Genomic DNA, 17,631 nt, shown 5'->3' with positions numbered 1-17,631 from the left:
AGCACTCTACCACTGAGGTACATCTTTATCCCCTCTTTACCTATTTTTGTGTTATCAGAAAACCTCCATATAATTCTTTCTTCATCAACAGGAATAGTAAGTGCAGCAGTTTTATAAAATGTTTGGATGTATTCTTTGCTATATGCTACAAGACACAAACATATTAAATCATGTTTGGGCACGAATAAGGGTCTAAGCCTTGCTATCTCTACCATCGACAAATATAGGCTGGTTCGGGCTGAACAGGACATCCAAGATAAATTTTCTCAGGTAGAAGGCACTAAGTACTGAGCTTTCTTCCTTGTAGTACTTTGTGCTATAGGAGGGAATGGGGATCCTGGGAGTCTCCTCAGGGCAGAGGATTGTGGGGAGTCCTGATCTCAGGTGGGTCTTTTGCTAAATAACTTACTGTCTTTTCCTAGCTTGAATAGGGCTGGATTAGTAGATTTGGAAAACCATACAGAATAAAATCTCATCACTTCTCAGACAACTGAATCTTTCAAAAAAAAGTTTCAGACAGGGAGCTCTTATCTAGATAAGTAGCCCAGTATTTTCAAAATAGTCTGAAATCTATAAGCTCTAATATCAATGCTTCCTGGAAAGAATCGGAATATATCCAGACTAGACATTTCCCTTTTTCCAAAGTGATAACTGACCTGGAACTTGAAAACTGTTTTTGATTGCAGCTGTGACTCAATTTCAAGACCTATGTATATATTTATATACTGGAAACAATTGTTTTTATTTCCCACCCATCTTTACCCTGATTGTATTGTACTATAAAAGAACTCTGCTGCAGTGCTATTTCATTGACTATATCTTCTCTTAGCTATGTTTTTCAAGTGATGGCATTTAATTTGGGGTGGGGAAAAGGAGATAAAGAGTTGATGCACATCCTGAATGAAATTAGCAATTGTTGAGCTACAACTTTTTCTCCTATGGTTTCCTTATTAGTGGGATGATATTTGGAATATTAAAGGATATAATCTCCCCCCACCCCTTTCCTGTCCCAGTGAATGCTTCTGTATCCCAATTGCTTTCTCCTTTTCCATCCCAGATAAACATGAATCATAAAAGATTTGGGGAAGAATGAGAAAGATGCTCATGTTGTTGAGTACAATTGAAGTGGCGGGGGGTTGGTACTCAACTATAATCTCAATAGATAGCCTCTGCCAGAGAAATAAGCAGAAACCAAGCCCCGCGTCACCAGTCAAACCCTTGTTAATTAAGGTATGGTCTGAGGACCAGCTGTATTGATATCACCTGGGAGCTTGCTAGAAATATGGAATCAGATCTGTTTTGTCAGAATCTGCATTTTAATAACATCCCCTGTTGATTAGGGTACACATTAAAGTTCAAGAAACCTCCATTCAAGACCCAGACATGTCAAGTCTGTTGGAATTATAGTCTCTTCCTAGCTGTCACAGAGCAGCAACCATTTCCCCTTGTTCCAATACCAGAAATTAGAATCAACAGCAAAGAGGTGGGGTAGGGAGAAACCCCTGAGAAAAAGTTTTAAATGTATATGTGACTTAATATGAAAATGAAGTGACTAAGAAATCACTGGGTTGGATTAAATTTTTGTAAAAAAGAACTGGATACATTTTCCACATCAGTAAGAATGGGAAGTTAGATTCAAGAAACTAAATGGATGTCATAAAATAGTTTATAAAATTAACATAATATTTTATAAAATAAATTTTGTTTGCTTATTTGCTTTTCATTAGGAAATAGGTAACTCCAGATCTCATCCTTTCCAATTGTCATCGACAGAATATGAAGAGAAAGATAAGCTTGTGTTTCTTCCCCCATATGTTCTCGCTAGGGCACAAAGCAGCAATTTCAATATTTCCCAGGGGACAGATGGACTGCTAAAGGGAAGGAGGCAGAAAACACAAGCTGCCACCAGTCTGTTCATTAAGACTCTGGCAGCCAAGGCCAGAGAAGTGTAAATGGGTGAGAGGAGCCTTTTGGGAAAATGCTGTTGGATGCTGTGAGGACAGTGTAGGAGAGGAAATTGTTGAGTGTCTATGGGAATCAGGGCCAGGAGCTGAAGGCAACTAGAGATGTCATTCTCATTGCCAGCCTTCCCTCGAGGCCACATGTCCTTTCTGATAGGCATAGAGCTGATATGAATGGCATTGCCTGTCTCCGTATGATGGAGTGTTCATCCTGTTCATTTTGAATAGCTCAGAGTGCAGACTTATATATAGTACTATCTCCATTCCATTCCCCTTCCCTCTAAATGCAATACTCAGTAAGCACTGAAAAGCTGATGAAGTTTGAATGACATTTTGAAAATTTATGAATAAAAGCAAAAACTTAATTTTTTTGCCTGTAGATTTTAAGGTAAGTAATTAGGAAAAGAAATATGATTACTCATGCCTTAAAGAAGCCTGGAAAAGAAAATGAAATATTTTGTGTATTCTATTATTAGAGCCAAGAAGAAATGGTAGCAAGTAAACTTGGAGGTTGAGAGAAGAGAAAAATGAGAAAAGAGATAAGTGCCAGCCATCATCTGATTTACAATCAACAATGAAAATTCAAAGAATGAGATATTCAAGTACTCAATACTATATACTGGATAGCCAAAGATGATAAAATGCAAATTCTGAAAATAAGATGCAGGAAGTACATTGTGCTCTTTCAAAACTGATAAAAATGCAAATTACAAACAGCTGCCTGTGTATTTATGTAGGTCTGGAATTTATTCAATGCATTACCACAACATTTAATAAAGTTTAAAAGTTTGAGAATTAAAATCATTCTTTAATCATAAACCAAGTTAGATCACACAGATTGTGGAGTAAAATTATGCCTTTGATCTTTGTTTTGCCATACTCTTAATGGAAGAAATCTCACATTTTCTTTATCAAGATTTTAAGCTGGGCCCTCAGCAATGATAATACACAAATTATAAACAAATTCAATGAAGCCCCAGGGTTACAGTCTGGTGATGAGTACATCTGAAGAATTTCAAAAGAAGTACACTTTGATGTGTTGTAGGAGACAAAGTTGGTTTATTGTGCAGGGCAGTTGCTGAACAATATCTTTTAATTGGTAACTACAAAATCTAGTTGCTGAGGTGTGCTTACATTCGAAACTGAAAATTATTTTCCTCCCATGAGAACAAAAATTATCACAATGGAGAAAAGGACATGTAAAATAACATTTAATAACATGGCATCTCCAAAGACTTAGTGAAGTTTTAAGGCTTCTGCAACTCCATTTGTAAGTAAAAATGCTTACAAATGCAAAAGTGACTTCATCAGAAAACTTATTTCCATTTATTTTGCATTTTTAATAATAATCATTTTATTTAATATTAAAAATTTCAGCCAAAATTAACCATTTGCACAGTGATGGAAACAAAAACTTAAAAATTTGTTCCTCAAACTTAAAAAAAACATGAGGATTGGTTTCAAATGATGTTTTTATAAGTTTGTAGTGTTTACGTTTCAGAGTTTCTTACATTTTAGAAGTTTACTAAGACTTTGTGACAACCTATATATGTGTGTGTATGTGTGCACATGCAAATTGTGGTTATTAGTAGCCTCTTGTTCAACATCTAGGGGAATCAGTGTTCTTAGAAATATTTTAAGGAATATCTCATAAGACGTAATTCCCTTTTGCAGAGTAATGAACCCTAGTTTCTGATTTCTAATGGTGTTTTGTGTACTCACTTTTAGTATCATTTTATAATTATTTTGTTTACATGCAGAGTAGATAGAAATGTAAACTGCCAGCAAATTTAGAGGAATGTAACAAAAGAGCTGAGATGAAAAGCTGCCTGGGTAGAAGCTGATAGAAGCCATTCTGCAGTCTATAATCCCATTTAACTAACAGATCTATGTCTTCTAAAACATTAAATATTGCTGAACATGGAAGGTTCTGTGAAAGTATCTTTCTTGAAGTACAGATTCTCGGTGTATGTCTTCATGTTGAATGCTGAAGAACCATAGGAATGAGAAAAATCTGAAGGGAGGCCTGAATGTGATTATATACATGCTACTTCTGCATAAATATAAACTTTTATTATGATAAACTTTGTCCAAAGGATCAAGTAGAACATGGCATTAACCAACTCTGTTTTATATTTGTAATTAGGAAAAAGGTAATTTTGGTTTATGGGACTAAACTATTAAAGTAGGAAAAAGGTAGAAAATTCCAAAAGAAGAAAATATAGGAGGTGACAAAATAAGTGGGCAACTAAAAAATAGGAAAGTAACAGAACCTGTTTTCTGACTCTTGAACATACAAATACAGCTTTTAAACTTAAGTTTCATAAGACCAGTGCTAGGTAGTTGCTTTTTTGGCACATGCAGAAACTTTTGAAGAGTTTTCACTGGTGGTCTATGATTCCACTCTTTTCAGAATGCAGCAGTGATAAAAAATTATAATAAGAATAGCATTTATTAGATGCTTAGTATATTATTTGTTAGGGCAAAGTACCTCAAAATGAGCGTGAAAATGAGTGTCTCCTATTTTGGGGGGCTGGACCTCTGACATCAAGGGGTCAGCAGAGTTGACTCATTCTGAGGACTGTGAGGGGAGAATTTGATGTGCTCTAGGTTTCCCTCCTTGGTTTTGAGTAGGGTTGTCTTCTCCCTGTGCCACCTTCTATCACCTTTCCTCTATGTGTGTCTCCGTGTTCAAATTTCCCCTTTCATAAAGATAATATCGTATTTGATTAGGGCCCATCCTAATAACCTCATTTCAACTCAATTACCTGTAAGGATACTATCCCCAAATAAGGTGCCAGGAATGAGAACTTCAACACCCACATTGTGAGAGGGACATACAAGGGAGACTTCTGAATACTTCCGTGGTAAATGTATCCGTCTTGCAAGACAAATCCACTCTAACATTCAAACTTCTCTAAGACTTCAAACCCCTTTCCAGTAAATGAAAACCAGGTCCAGCGTTTTTAGCTCACACAGTCTGGTCCTCTTTTGGTCCATCTTTAAGCTAACAAAACAAATCATCCATTAGAGTCTAATTATAGGTCTAATAGCAAGAGGAGTGGTGGGGATGGGTCTTCAGGGGAAACAAGGACTTTCAAGGCAACTTCAGGGTAAACCCAAGATGTGGGTGGAGAAGGAGACCCTTCTGGGGTTCTTTAAAGAAGACTCATAAAATTTAGGGTTCAATGTCCCAGCTTCATGAGGGTCTTCCCATATATGCCCATTCTAAATTTCAGGATCATATTCCTTCCCAATCAATGCTCTTATTAAGCAGAAGACACTGTCAGCCTTGGAATTCAGTTTGAGATTCTAGCAATTTCAACCTTGTAGTTATAGGAGATGGGGCTCTATTGTTAGGGCAAGCATAGTAATTTTCAGGTAACTTATGCAGTGTTTGAGCCTGGGGATTTGAATCCTTGAATTTATCTTTTTAACCAATTTCTTCTGGAACATTAAGCACAACCACTCAATCTCATTACACTTGTTCGAAGTTATCACAAACCGATCACCTAGGTCCTGGGCTCTTTAAAATGCTTGATTAGTGATATCCAGGGTGTTATTTTGCATCTCTCTATTGTCACACACCATGGACCATAGGTACTTTCTTTATGACTAGAAACAGAGTCATTAGTGTTTTTAATCAGGTTATAGAACTAGTTCCAGAAACCTTAGAACAAATTCTGAAAAGACATTCTTAAGATTAAGTTCCTTTAGAATTTTTGGTTCCCTGCAACTGCATTACAAGGGTTATACAGAGAAACAGAACCAATAGGGTGTGTATGTGTATACGTGTGTGTGTGTGTGTGTGTGTGTATGCATGCACATGTTTATTTTAGGGAATTGGCCCATGTTATTGTGGAGGTTTGTTGAGTCCCAAATCTCTTGGGAGAAGCCAACAGACTGAGTAATCAGAAAGGGGTTTCAGTTCAAGTTCATAAGCAGTTAGCTAAAAAAACTTCAATTTTTTCTTAATTTCATAAGAGGCCACATAACTTGTAAGTAGCAAAGGCAGGATGATATCATGCTTATAGCCATAGGCCCATCCACTTCACTAGAGTGCATTAAAGTTTGATTATACTTTATCTCCTCATACCCCCATTTACCCCAAAGACACTCTGGTTTGTTCTGGGTCACAGACCTCACAGCCATGACAGCAAAACTCTTTTAAAAGTTTCTTCCCCATTACCTTCTCTTTGCCTTCTCTTAAGAATGGTGTAGATATGTTGATTAACTTCCTGTTTGTTCCTCAAATATCCAGATATGTTTATTGTGAATATTACATTTAATTTTGTGTTTTCTGACAATCAACACAAGAAAGAAAACATGGTTACATTAGAAAATTATACTGTACTAAAGAAAACATTTTTATGGTACTACCTTCAAAAGAGAGCCTACTTTGTGTAAACCTAATTGAAATCCATTCAGCAAATGTTATAGGGGCATCCCCTAAGATTAAGCCTTCTGCTAGATGTTATAGAGATAAAGATAAATCAAATCTTTCTTTCTAAATGCTTCTAATGTAATAAGTGATGCAAAGTGTGGTTTAATAATTTATATGAAGCTATCTGTGCTATAGTGGAGGTATGGAATAGGTAGAATGAGACACCACACCTGAAAATTTAGCTTGACATTGAGTAGTCACAGATTTCTTAAAACTTTTCTTGCCATTAACGTTCTTCATTGAGCAGAAGTGCTGATTTACAGCACTGCATGAGGTGATGACCAGACTGACACTAGTTCCCCTGTGGGATGAAAGATGAATTACTAATGATAAATTGCTAAATTTTAAGAAGGAGTTCTCTGCTTCAAAGCAGAAAAATTGTGCTTATGTGTTCCCCAGAAAAATGTGTCTCAGAAAACTAGTTTTAGAGTGAACTTTTTTACTTGGACATTCACCTGCATTTCATTATGCAATTATATTGTGCATAGTGTTAAGCTATGAGTATTTCCCAGGAAAGAATAATGTCTTTTCTTCTTTATATGCCTTGAACCTGGCATATAATAAGCACTTAATACTTCTTGAAGGATCTAATGCCTGTCTCTGAGTTTTCTTTCCATTGATAGAACTGATACAGCCTTTAGGCCAGGAATGCAAGACCATTTCCACGTAACTTGTGTTTTGAGAGACTTGTATGAGGCAGTGATTCCACAGGACCATGAAGACTTGCTCTCCTAGCGCTCTAGTGCCTGGGAGGCTGGATTTTATGGTTGAGATCACTCTAAAGCCATTTCCTGGGTTGTATGGACTTCTCCCACAGGGTAGCTCTCTGTAGAGTGAAACTTGCCCTCAGATAGTGGCGATGGGGAAGCTGTTGATGAAGGACTGTCCTGCCCTTCATGTACACAGAGTCTGTCCTAACTTGGAACACAGCAAAGAATGGAATGAGAAGCAGGAAGCAGAATACACCTCATTCCAGGAGACTGAGGCTTGTCGTTGAAGGGTTATGGAAAATAATATTCCTGCAAGACAGCTCCCCAAGAAAATGGATGGACAATGCAGCTTGGGAGGAGGGAGCAGAAACTAGCCAAGGATTAACCTCCTAGTAAATTCTTTCCTAATAACAATGGGTTCTTCCCCCATTACAAATTAGTCCTAAATGGAGGGCACAGCAAATATTGAAACTCTGGGAAACAATGGATCTCAAAGAAAGAAAAGCAATGAGCAAGATCTGAGTATTCATCCCTTGGGATCTGGAATCCTCTCTCTCCCCAGATAATAATGAGTTTCAACGTTTTTACAACTAGCTTCCTTAAGTTGAAGTTTTAACCTGTACAACTAGCCCCTGACTGTCCAGACTGCACATCCATGGCTTCCAATGATTAAACCATTCTCATTGTACCCCATAAAACCAAAATCCCCCTGTAACTGATGACCATTTTTGCATCCAGAAAATGAGCCCAAGTCCTCCAGTGAATAAGAGGCTTCTCAATACGTGGAGGTCTGCATCCATCCTTTTGTGCTTACAGTCATGCTTCTATTTTCTAGTGTAAAACTGTTGAGTTGTTCTAAATTCTAAATACAAATGTGGTCCTATATCATTTTGTAGGTGTATTTGTTAGCATGATTTATAACTTTTAAATATTTAGATATATAGTTTATAGGTCTTAGTGTCCATCTTGCTCTGGGCTTTGAAGTAATGTGGTTGGACTACTTAGCACATGGGAAAAACAATTTCCATCCAGTGTTCCCAATGCACATCCTTTCCTGTTAATTCTGTTAACACTTGGGATCTTGACACAGATTGATATTGGTTTCCTTTATCATGCAAATCATGTGCAGATCAGAGAAGATTGTACTAGCTGTAATCGGAGTCTGGATTTTTGCTGGGGATTTGTCCTTACAGTAAAGGGGCTTGGCTGAGCAGGAGGGGCAGTATAAATAACATTTTTAGAATATTTCAGATGGAGAATGTAGCAGATGAGTGTATAATCTCTAGCTAATTCCAAATTCCTTGATTCTACATTCTTCCGACAATTTAGGAGTTATGTAGTACGGAAATGTTGTGGTTTTTAAGGAAGGCTTGGGAAAACCATAGGGTCTCATTCTGTGAGAAGTAATGCAGGCCATGTTCTTTTCTTTTGACCAAAGAGCAATTTGGGAAAGTCATTCAAATCTGTTTAGTATGTCTTCTAATCTCCAATATAACAAATATGGCCTAAAATCTAGATTAGATTTAAAGTTCATGCTGAAAACAGTACTAGAAGATCTTAAGTAGTCATTTTTCCCCTGAGTATTTCCATGATACTTTCCTCTGGTATCACATTATCATCTCTGAGATTTCTTTCCTTTGATTCAACTAGTAAAACCCTTAGTCCAGGAATGCTAGGCCATTGCCATGAACCTTGTGTTTTGGGAGATTTATGCTGGGAAAGGATTCCACAGGGCCATGGAGACATGCTACTCCTCCTAGGGCTATAGTGCCTGGGAGGCTGGGAGGAGAGAGTGAGAGATAAGAGGACAGGGAGAGAAAGAGATGATTCCTACATAGATAAATTGGTAGGTTTTTAGATACATAACTGGTTAGGTAGGTAGGTAGATGGATAGAACTTAGTTCTGACACATAGTAACTTCCCAATAATTTTAGCTTTTATGAAAATATAATTGGTAAAGAATAAAAATATAAGACTTGTTTCTAACATAATGGAAACTATACATTCAGGAAAATATCCTGGAAAAATATAAATACTCCATATCTAGAAAAAATTATATAAGACAAAAGCATCATTTTTAGTGTAGAGAACAGGTAGGAAAGAAAGGGATTTCCTCAGAGGCCAGAATGATAAACAGGGAATCCAGAGGAGTAAAGAAGTATTGTGGACTGGGGAGATAGCTCAGTTGGTAGAGTGCTTGCCTTGCAAGCACAAGACCCTGGGTTGGATCCCCAGCATCGAAGTATTAGCTCTCATGTTTGCCCTGAGGTATCTACAAATTTCCTCCACAGAGTTTGAATTTAAGTGGCCCACAAATAGGGGAATTAGAGACAAAGGATAGGACATGAGAGGGTGAGGGTAGTATTTAAAATCCAACAAAATCCAGGACCCTTTAATTGTGAACTAGAAAGGTAACTAGGAAAAGAACCCTTGCCTTGTGGATGGAGCAGTGTTAATATATAACTTCTCTCTTTAATGTTTATAAAGACTTAACTTTTCTCTTCATCTTGAATACGCATTATTAGACTGTCCTAACAAGCTTCAAACAAAAAAATTTACTATGAAGTGTTCCCAAATTATAGTGACACAGGTACCTGAATGAAGAAAAGGGAAATCATTTTTGGTCTCTGGTCATTAAATTCAGTCCTCAGGTAATCACAGAGATACAGTTTCAAGAAACACATACAAATAAAACAAGCAAACAAAAACCATGTAGAAACAGCCATTGAACAACAAATGAGAATTAGACATTGGAAAAATAATTAAGGTATAAAAAATGTGTTGAAAATAGGAAAAGTTGATAAGAAGCTATTGGTGTTGAACAGAGATATTTAAAAAGGAGTTATAGAATATTCAGAAGTGAAAATAAAATATTTTGAGGTAGAATAATGAAGAATTGGATAGTGAAAGGTTCAAGGCTTATTGAATAGTGTGTATACTGAAGGATATACTTGAATACATTATCCACAATGTAGTATAGAAAGACTAAAACACTGAAAATGTAAAAGAAAGGTAGAAAGAGATGGGGAGTTGAGTTCCAACTTGTGTTGTCTAGAGGAGACAATGAGAAGGTAAGAGACACAATAAGAAGAAAGTTTGGAAAATTTCCAATTATTGAGAAACACTACCCTTAGATTCAAGAATCCATTGGATTTTTAAAAAAGCAGAAGAACAAAAAGCACCCCACACCTATACCCTTTATCTTTAAACTGCAGTACATCAAAAAGTATCATCTTAAAGTAGTAAGAGTGAAAAGACAGTTTACCTACAAAGGAAGAAATATCATGCTGATATTTGAGCTCTAAAAAGCAGCAGAGCCAGATGACTGCAAAATACTGCAGAATAATCAATGCACTAAAAGCAAATAATTATCAATTCAGAAAAAAGTTTGTTTTCTAAGAATTTGTGAAAAATATAAAACTCTTAGACAAATTAAAAAAGTTTTTTTGTTTGTTGTTTTTTCTCTGTACTAAAACATGACTTTTGAGGAATATTCTTCAGGAAAAAGGAACGTGATTTACAAAAATATTCTGAGGGGAATGAAGAATGGTAATCAAAGAATGTGATGAACCTGTTGTTTAATTTAAGAAAATATAATGACTATATAAAGCAATCACAGTGTGAATCTGTGAGTTTAAAAACACCAACATAGAGCTGAGATCTCAAAAACAGCTGTAGCCAGAAGGGGAAGATATGATATAATCTGAGACATTAATTATACATGTTAAAATTTCTAGGATAGCTGCAAGAAAAGAAAAACCTAATTGCTATAAAATTAGTTGAAGGAATAAAATGGAACAAGAATTTTAAAAAAGGAAAAAAAAATGTGGTATAAGAAGCATCATATAAAATAGCAAAAATGAAACATATCAATACTAACAACAAATACAGCAAATTATAATTGATAAATATTTTCATATTCAGCTGTATGTTGATTTAAAGGAGACCTAAGTAAAACTACAACATAGAACATTTGATAGTAAGTGACAGAAAAATATATATTGGTGAATTCTTACCAAAAGAAAACTAATCAAAAGATCATTATGACAGAAAGATTACTAGAGACATTACTAGAGATAATTACCACATATGGATAAAGTTTTTGTTCACCAACTAAAAACAGTGCTGTTTGATGCACCAAATGCATTTTTAATGCCCTCAAAGAAAAAAAAATATTTTAACCAAACAATTGGCAAGCTGGACCTAAAGACATTTAGACTACTATTGTACACAGAATGGTGAGATGTTCCCTAAGAGTGTCAGTCTTACCTTGGGTCACATGTCCTGGGTAATCCCTGAAACTACAAATATGAAGTGTCAACACTTCTGTAGTAGGTTCTAACGTATGGCATAGTTGACTTTAAGAAATGGACATTATCCTGGTTGAATCTGATTGAATCTAGTAAGTAATTAAGAGATACTGGATAGAATTGTGCAGAAAATAATGCAAAGGAGGTTTTATGTTAGTAGCTTGGGAAATAGATGGTCACATGACAAGGAATATGGGAAAATATCTATAACAGTGGCCTCCACTGACAGCCAACAAAGAAACGAGGACCGCAGTCCTACAATTACAAGAACTAAATTCAGACAACAGCCTGAATGAGAATGGAAGCAAAAACTTCCCCACATCATAAACCTCTGACCAGAACAAAAGCTATGAGCTAAAACTAGAGTTTTATTTTAAAGTGTCTAAGTTTAAGATAATTTGTTACACAGCAATAGAAAACTATACAACTGCTATATTTAACAACTGGAGAATGTCGGGGTCTTTAGCCCCCTTGCTCTTATGGAACAGCGACAAGGGAAGGGAGCATTCCCCAACAAGGCCCAACCGGGAAGGGTAGGGAAAGGCGGGGCCCACATCCAGCCCTCCGGGTGGAGGACAATCAGACACATCAGGGAGACCAGTCACAGCAGGAACTCGTTTATTGAGGAAGTCACACAGCTTTTATGTAGGGTGAAGGCTAGGCGGGAACCAATCAGCTTAAAGGTCAGCAAGACACGAGGGTTCACGCAGGCCAGAGTCCCATAGGACTATATGGCAAGCACCAGCTGATCACGTTCACAGAACTGTTGTTAACCAATCCCTGAGGGTGGTCTGATTTATCGTCATTAACTTTTGAAACCGCCTTTGAGGCCTTGATCTTGCTCACCCGCCAGGAAGTAAGGAGTCAGCCTGAGTTAGTTAACGTGTCATTAGTCCCAACAGGAAAACTTGCATTTAAAAACAACACAAATGTGTGGTCCTTTGTGAAAACTACAGAGTTGGTCATGAAACAAGTCTCAACAAATTTCAAGGTATTTGTTAATGTGCACCTTTTTTGTGATAATATCATTTGGTTAGAATCAAAAAAGAATAAAGATATCCATATATTTGGAAATTAAATTACACATTTATAAATAAAAATTATGGGTCAAAGAAGAAAGCAATGAAAATTAATATATACTAGTAACGAATGATAAAAGTTGTACATATCAAAATTTGTGGAATGTAACTAACTCTTGTTCAACTTGGAATAGAAGGAATCTCTCATAAACTGATAAAGAGTATCAGTAAAACTCTAAAATAAACATATTCAAATGTGAATGATAACATTCCCTTTAAGTTGAAGATCAAAAGGAAGGATTCCCACTATCACTGGTTTAATTCACCACTTTACTAAAGGACTTAGTAGGCATAGTAAGATGAGGAAAAATAATAAACCTAATAACAATTGGAATTGAGGAAAGAAACATCATTATTCTTAGGCAGTACAATTGTCTATATAGAAATATCCAAATATTTGCAAATAAATTATTAAATATATTAGGAGAGACTGACCAGTTTTAGATATGAGAATGATATAAATGATACATAAGATGATATATAAAATGATGTGGTACATAAAGATGAGTTTCATTTTTGAATACTAACACATATATTTAAAATAAACAATATAGAAAAAATGGATATACCCGTAAAAGTAAGGAACAAAGTATTAGGAATAAAACTAAGAGAAATTTGCAAAACTTGTGTGTAGAAATCTACAAAATTTTAATGAAAATTATTAACAAATGCCCAAATAAATGGAACACTCATGAATATACAGATACATTAGTGGATAAAGAATATGCAGTATGCATATAAAATAGAACATTATTAAGCCATAAAGACAGAGGAGCTATTGTCATTTGTGGTAAAGTAGATGGAACTGGAGGACATTGTGTTACATGAAAGAAAGAAACCAAGACACAGAAAGACTAAAGGCATATGTTTTCTCTCATATTTGGAAGGTTAAAAAATGTTGATCTGATTGCTAGAGGCTAGGAAGAGTGCAGGGATAGAAGGGATAAAGGGAGGTAGGGTGGTACTAAAACATGGAAGGAACAAGTTCTGGTGTTCTATGGCTCAGGAAGATGACTATAATTCAAAATAACCTACTATATAATTTATGAAGATCTAGAATAAAGAAGCTCAAAGGCTCCAAACGAAGAAGTGACAAGGAGAAGAGAGATCAGTGGAATAGAGAGAGAGGTCAGGGAGAAGGAGGAAGGGAGGGAAAAGGGAGGTACTATGGAATGAAGTCAATAAAATTATGTCATGTGCATGTACCAATAGCTAACAACAAATTCCACAATTATGTGGAATTTGAGAAAAAACAAATGATTAGAAGAGGGACATACTAATTGCCCTGATTAGATCAGTGCACATTGTATGCCTGGAAATATATTGTATCCTATTAATATGTGTAAGTGTTTATTACATGTTCATAAAAAGGACATCAATTATCCACAAATTCAAGTGCTTAATATTATGTCCATCAGAATCTTAATAGGAATTTTGCACTGAAATTGACAAGCTTATTTAAAAATCAATATGAAATTCCAAAATTTCAAGAACAGTAATATTTCAAATCTAGAATGTCGCCCAAAGGCTCATGTTTAAGGCTTGGACCCCCAGCAGGTGGTGCTATTGGGAGGTGGTGGAAGTTCCAGGAAGTGCAGTGCCTACCTGGAGGAAGTAGGACACTGGGGGCACGTCCTTGAACTGTACCTTGTCCTTTCTCTCCCTATCTTGACTTCTGGCTGCCATAATGTGGCCAGCTTTGCTCTACCACATGCTTCCACCATGATATACACTTCACCACAGGCACAGAAACAATGAAACTGTTAGGGAATAGACAGATGAGGGTGGTGGGAACATGAGGTTAAGAGAATTCTATAAAATGGGCTTGTTGTGCTGACCCCCACGTGCTTTCTTTTGCAAGATGCAATTTACCTGCAGCCTTGACCAGACTAAGTGGACAGGATATGCCACATTCCTCAGCAAACTACCTGTTAACTACAAAAGAAATGCAGATCCAAGATAATGACAATGGGAGGAACCCAGGAGACTTTTGTGACCAGATCTTGAAACTTTGTGAGATAAGGATGGTTCCTCCTAACCATAAAATCTGTGAGAATTGATGGTTAAGAATCTGATTAGAACAGGTCAGCATGGTCCAGGGTGACCTAAAGTTGCCCTGACTGAGGACTTGAAAGTCTAATGTCACCCTGCTGTCAGTCTAAAGTTAAGAGATGAACCCGAGAAGGACTCTCTGGAAACTTCTCTGGAATCCCCAATGAAACTGGAGTACAGGGGAGGCACATGGTACTTCTCTTCTCTGAAAGGACCCACTTTCTCCCTTCAGAGTGTCTCCTTTCCCTTTTCTTATCCCTGCAATAAACTCATTCCTCTTGCTCTGAGTGACATGTCTGAAATCTTTCTGACTTGGTTGCAAGAATTGATATAACAAAATATAAAGCTGCTCCCTCACCCTTTAAGCTGCAGTCATTTCCTCACTTCCCAACTTACAACCTAGCTTATCAGTCTGTGAACATCCTAGCAGTCAGCTTGCAAGTATCCTCCTCCGTTATTGGTCCCTTGTTAGCCTGCAGAATTCCACTGCTTAAGAATGGCTCCCTAGACCTTTTTTTTCTCTCTCTCTCCTCCTCACTTTCATGCTCTCTCCTCCTGACTTTCACTCTCTCTTGCTCTCTCTCTCTTTTCCTCTCATTTTCTCTCTTACCCTGCAGGGAGACACTCTGCCTGTTTACTTAATAAGCTCTCTTATGTGAGTTCCTGCGTCCGGAGAGGTTTCTGGGATCTTACAATTGGGGTTTGGAAAGTCAGTCTTCGTGCTGCCTCAGTTTCTTGGAAGATCCCCACTTGGTAACAGAATCAGACAATCATGGACTGAAACCATGAGCCAAAATAATTTCCTACTCTAAGTTGTGTTAGGTATTATTTTCACCATGAAGAAAAGCTGACTAATAAATAACTCAGACTATACTGACAGGACTAAAATGTAAGGAGTTTCTCTAAAAGATATCAAGATTTTTTTCAAGCTATGTAATATGTAAAGTGATATTTTAGATTTGTTACAGCATAGTACTGACGTTATGATATTGGAGGCAAAAGGGAGGAGAATAGAGAGCTCAGAAAATGAATTACTGTATCTACATACACTGATACATAGTAGAGGAGAGACTGCATATCAATAGAGAAAGGTGGGACCATTAAATAAATGTGGTAGGGAAATTGGGTATCCATATATTTAAAAATAAAAAGACACTGGGCGCAGTGGTACGCACCTCTAATCCCAGCAACATAGGAGGCTGAGGCAAGAGGACTGCAAGTTCAAAGCCAGCCTCAGCAGCTTAGTGAGGCCCTGAGCAACTTAGCAAGACCCAGTCTCAAAATAAAATATAAAATGGTCTGGGGGTATGGCTCAGTGATTAAGTGCCATAATCAATCCCCAGAACTAAATAAGGAGCAAACAAACAAAAAAAAACAATCAAAAAACAAAACAAAAGACAATAGGACACTAATCTTACACAAAATATGAATTTCAGAAGAAATGAACACTTAAACATCACACTTAAATGTACAATATTAACTAAAACTGTTGTAAGTATGTATGCATCCTGGCAAATCTATAAATATACCACTGAATGAAAAGATTGATAAACCTCAATTCATTGTTACTCTTGCCAGTATTGGGGTAAATGAAGAAAAGCAGACTAAGAGGAAGTCCACACGTTCCACTCCTAAAGTCACATGGGATCCCCTAAAATAAAATTTTTAAATAAACAAAGATATTTTTATAAGAAATTAGACATTAGTTTTCAGTCATTTATCCTCATGGGACTTGTTTTTACGGTTTTTCTCTTAATTAATTATTCCTTAATTTATTATCTCACAACTCAAATTATAAGTTTTTACTTAAATTCTCTTCTCTTTGGTTTACTTGAGGGACCCAGCTAGTCTTAGGATGCACCTGTTATTTTTAAGAAAAGTTTATTATGTACAACTTTTCTTTTGAAGATTATTTATGCCTGCTTTTACCAGAGGCTGCCATTTAACTTAAAAAGTGAAAGTTCTAACTCAACAGTTTATTTTCACTTAAAATTATTTTGTCACAAACTGGAGTCTATGCTGCCTGGCAAAAATAAAAACCACAATTTCTACTTTGTTCCTGGCATAAACACACAAAGACAATTAGTACCATTTGTAAGTTAATCAAAACAGATCATACACAGTAAGGGAGGGGAACTTTGGGTTCCAATTCAATCTGCTTTGAGTTGGCTTTGTTTGGTAGTGTTTGTGGAGATAATTGCCCCTATTGCTGAGAAGATGTTTATGTTCTTTCCCCACAAGGGGAAAAAACTATCAGAGAACAAATTAAGGGCAATTACCAGGAAAGTTGGGTAATTGCCAGTAAATTCAGTAAACTCACATGACTTTGGAGTCAGAAGGGTTTTTTTTTTTTTTTGTCCCCTTTTCTTTTTTGGCTCCTGGTTTTGCCATTTACCAGTTGCTTGAAATTGTAGGAAATACTTCATCTTTCTGAACATTAATTTCCTCATTTGTAATAGTAACTTCTGGATAGGTGTGTTATTGGCATTATATATAACATATGAAGTGCCAAGAGTTGTGCCTGAGATAGGGATGATTTTAACAAAAGATATCTATTTTTTATTATTGAAGAGTATCTGACAGGTTATTATCACTATTGATTGATATAATAGAAATAATATGACCACTTTTTTGGACTTAATCTAATATTTAATTTCTATGATATTAAATAGCAAGTAGATATGAGATCTGAATGTTTCTGCTGATAAATAGTAGGAAAAACAGTTTGAATATATTTTTGATAACATAACGATTAATTCTCAAACTCATTTGTTCCTTGTCTATGAGATACACTGGTGATTTCAGATGTATGAATGTTTTCCTTTCTTACATTTTTGATTCAGAAACAAATCTATATCTAATATTTTAATAAGAAAATATTACTGAAACATAATCAGAATAAATTTACACCACTAAAAGTTAAACAATAAAACACATATTGTAGCAGAATTTCAAATGCATTTTAATTTTCTTTTGACAATTCTTATTTAATAATTTATACTCCTGTTATGGTTTAGTTGTTAGGTGTCTCCCAGAAGGTCATGTGTGGGACATACAAGGCAAGAAAATTTAGGG

General features: G+C 36.1%; 1 protein-coding gene across 3 annotated transcripts in view; it reads left to right on the top strand.

Moving 5' to 3' along the window:
• Window positions 1-3,221, top strand: part of C4H12orf50 (chromosome 4 C12orf50 homolog) — a 34,299-nt gene extending 31,078 nt beyond the window's left edge. For all 3 annotated transcript variants that reach the window (XM_047550943.1, XM_047550942.1, XM_047550941.1), the window contains exon 12: window positions 2,438-3,221. In XM_047550943.1, coding sequence (XP_047406899.1) covers window positions 2,438-2,463 — 26 coding nt within the window. In that variant the 3' untranslated portion in view covers window positions 2,464-3,221. The remainder of the gene's footprint in view (window positions 1-2,437) is intronic.
• Window positions 3,222-17,631: the final 14,410 nt, after the last annotated feature.

The sequence above is a fragment of the Sciurus carolinensis genome, chromosome 4 (genome assembly GCF_902686445.1).
Source record: "Sciurus carolinensis chromosome 4, mSciCar1.2, whole genome shotgun sequence".
Classification (NCBI taxonomy): Eukaryota; Metazoa; Chordata; class Mammalia; order Rodentia; family Sciuridae; genus Sciurus; species Sciurus carolinensis.
Note: the sequence above shows the minus strand (reverse complement) of the source record. Positions and strands in the feature narration are given on the sequence as shown.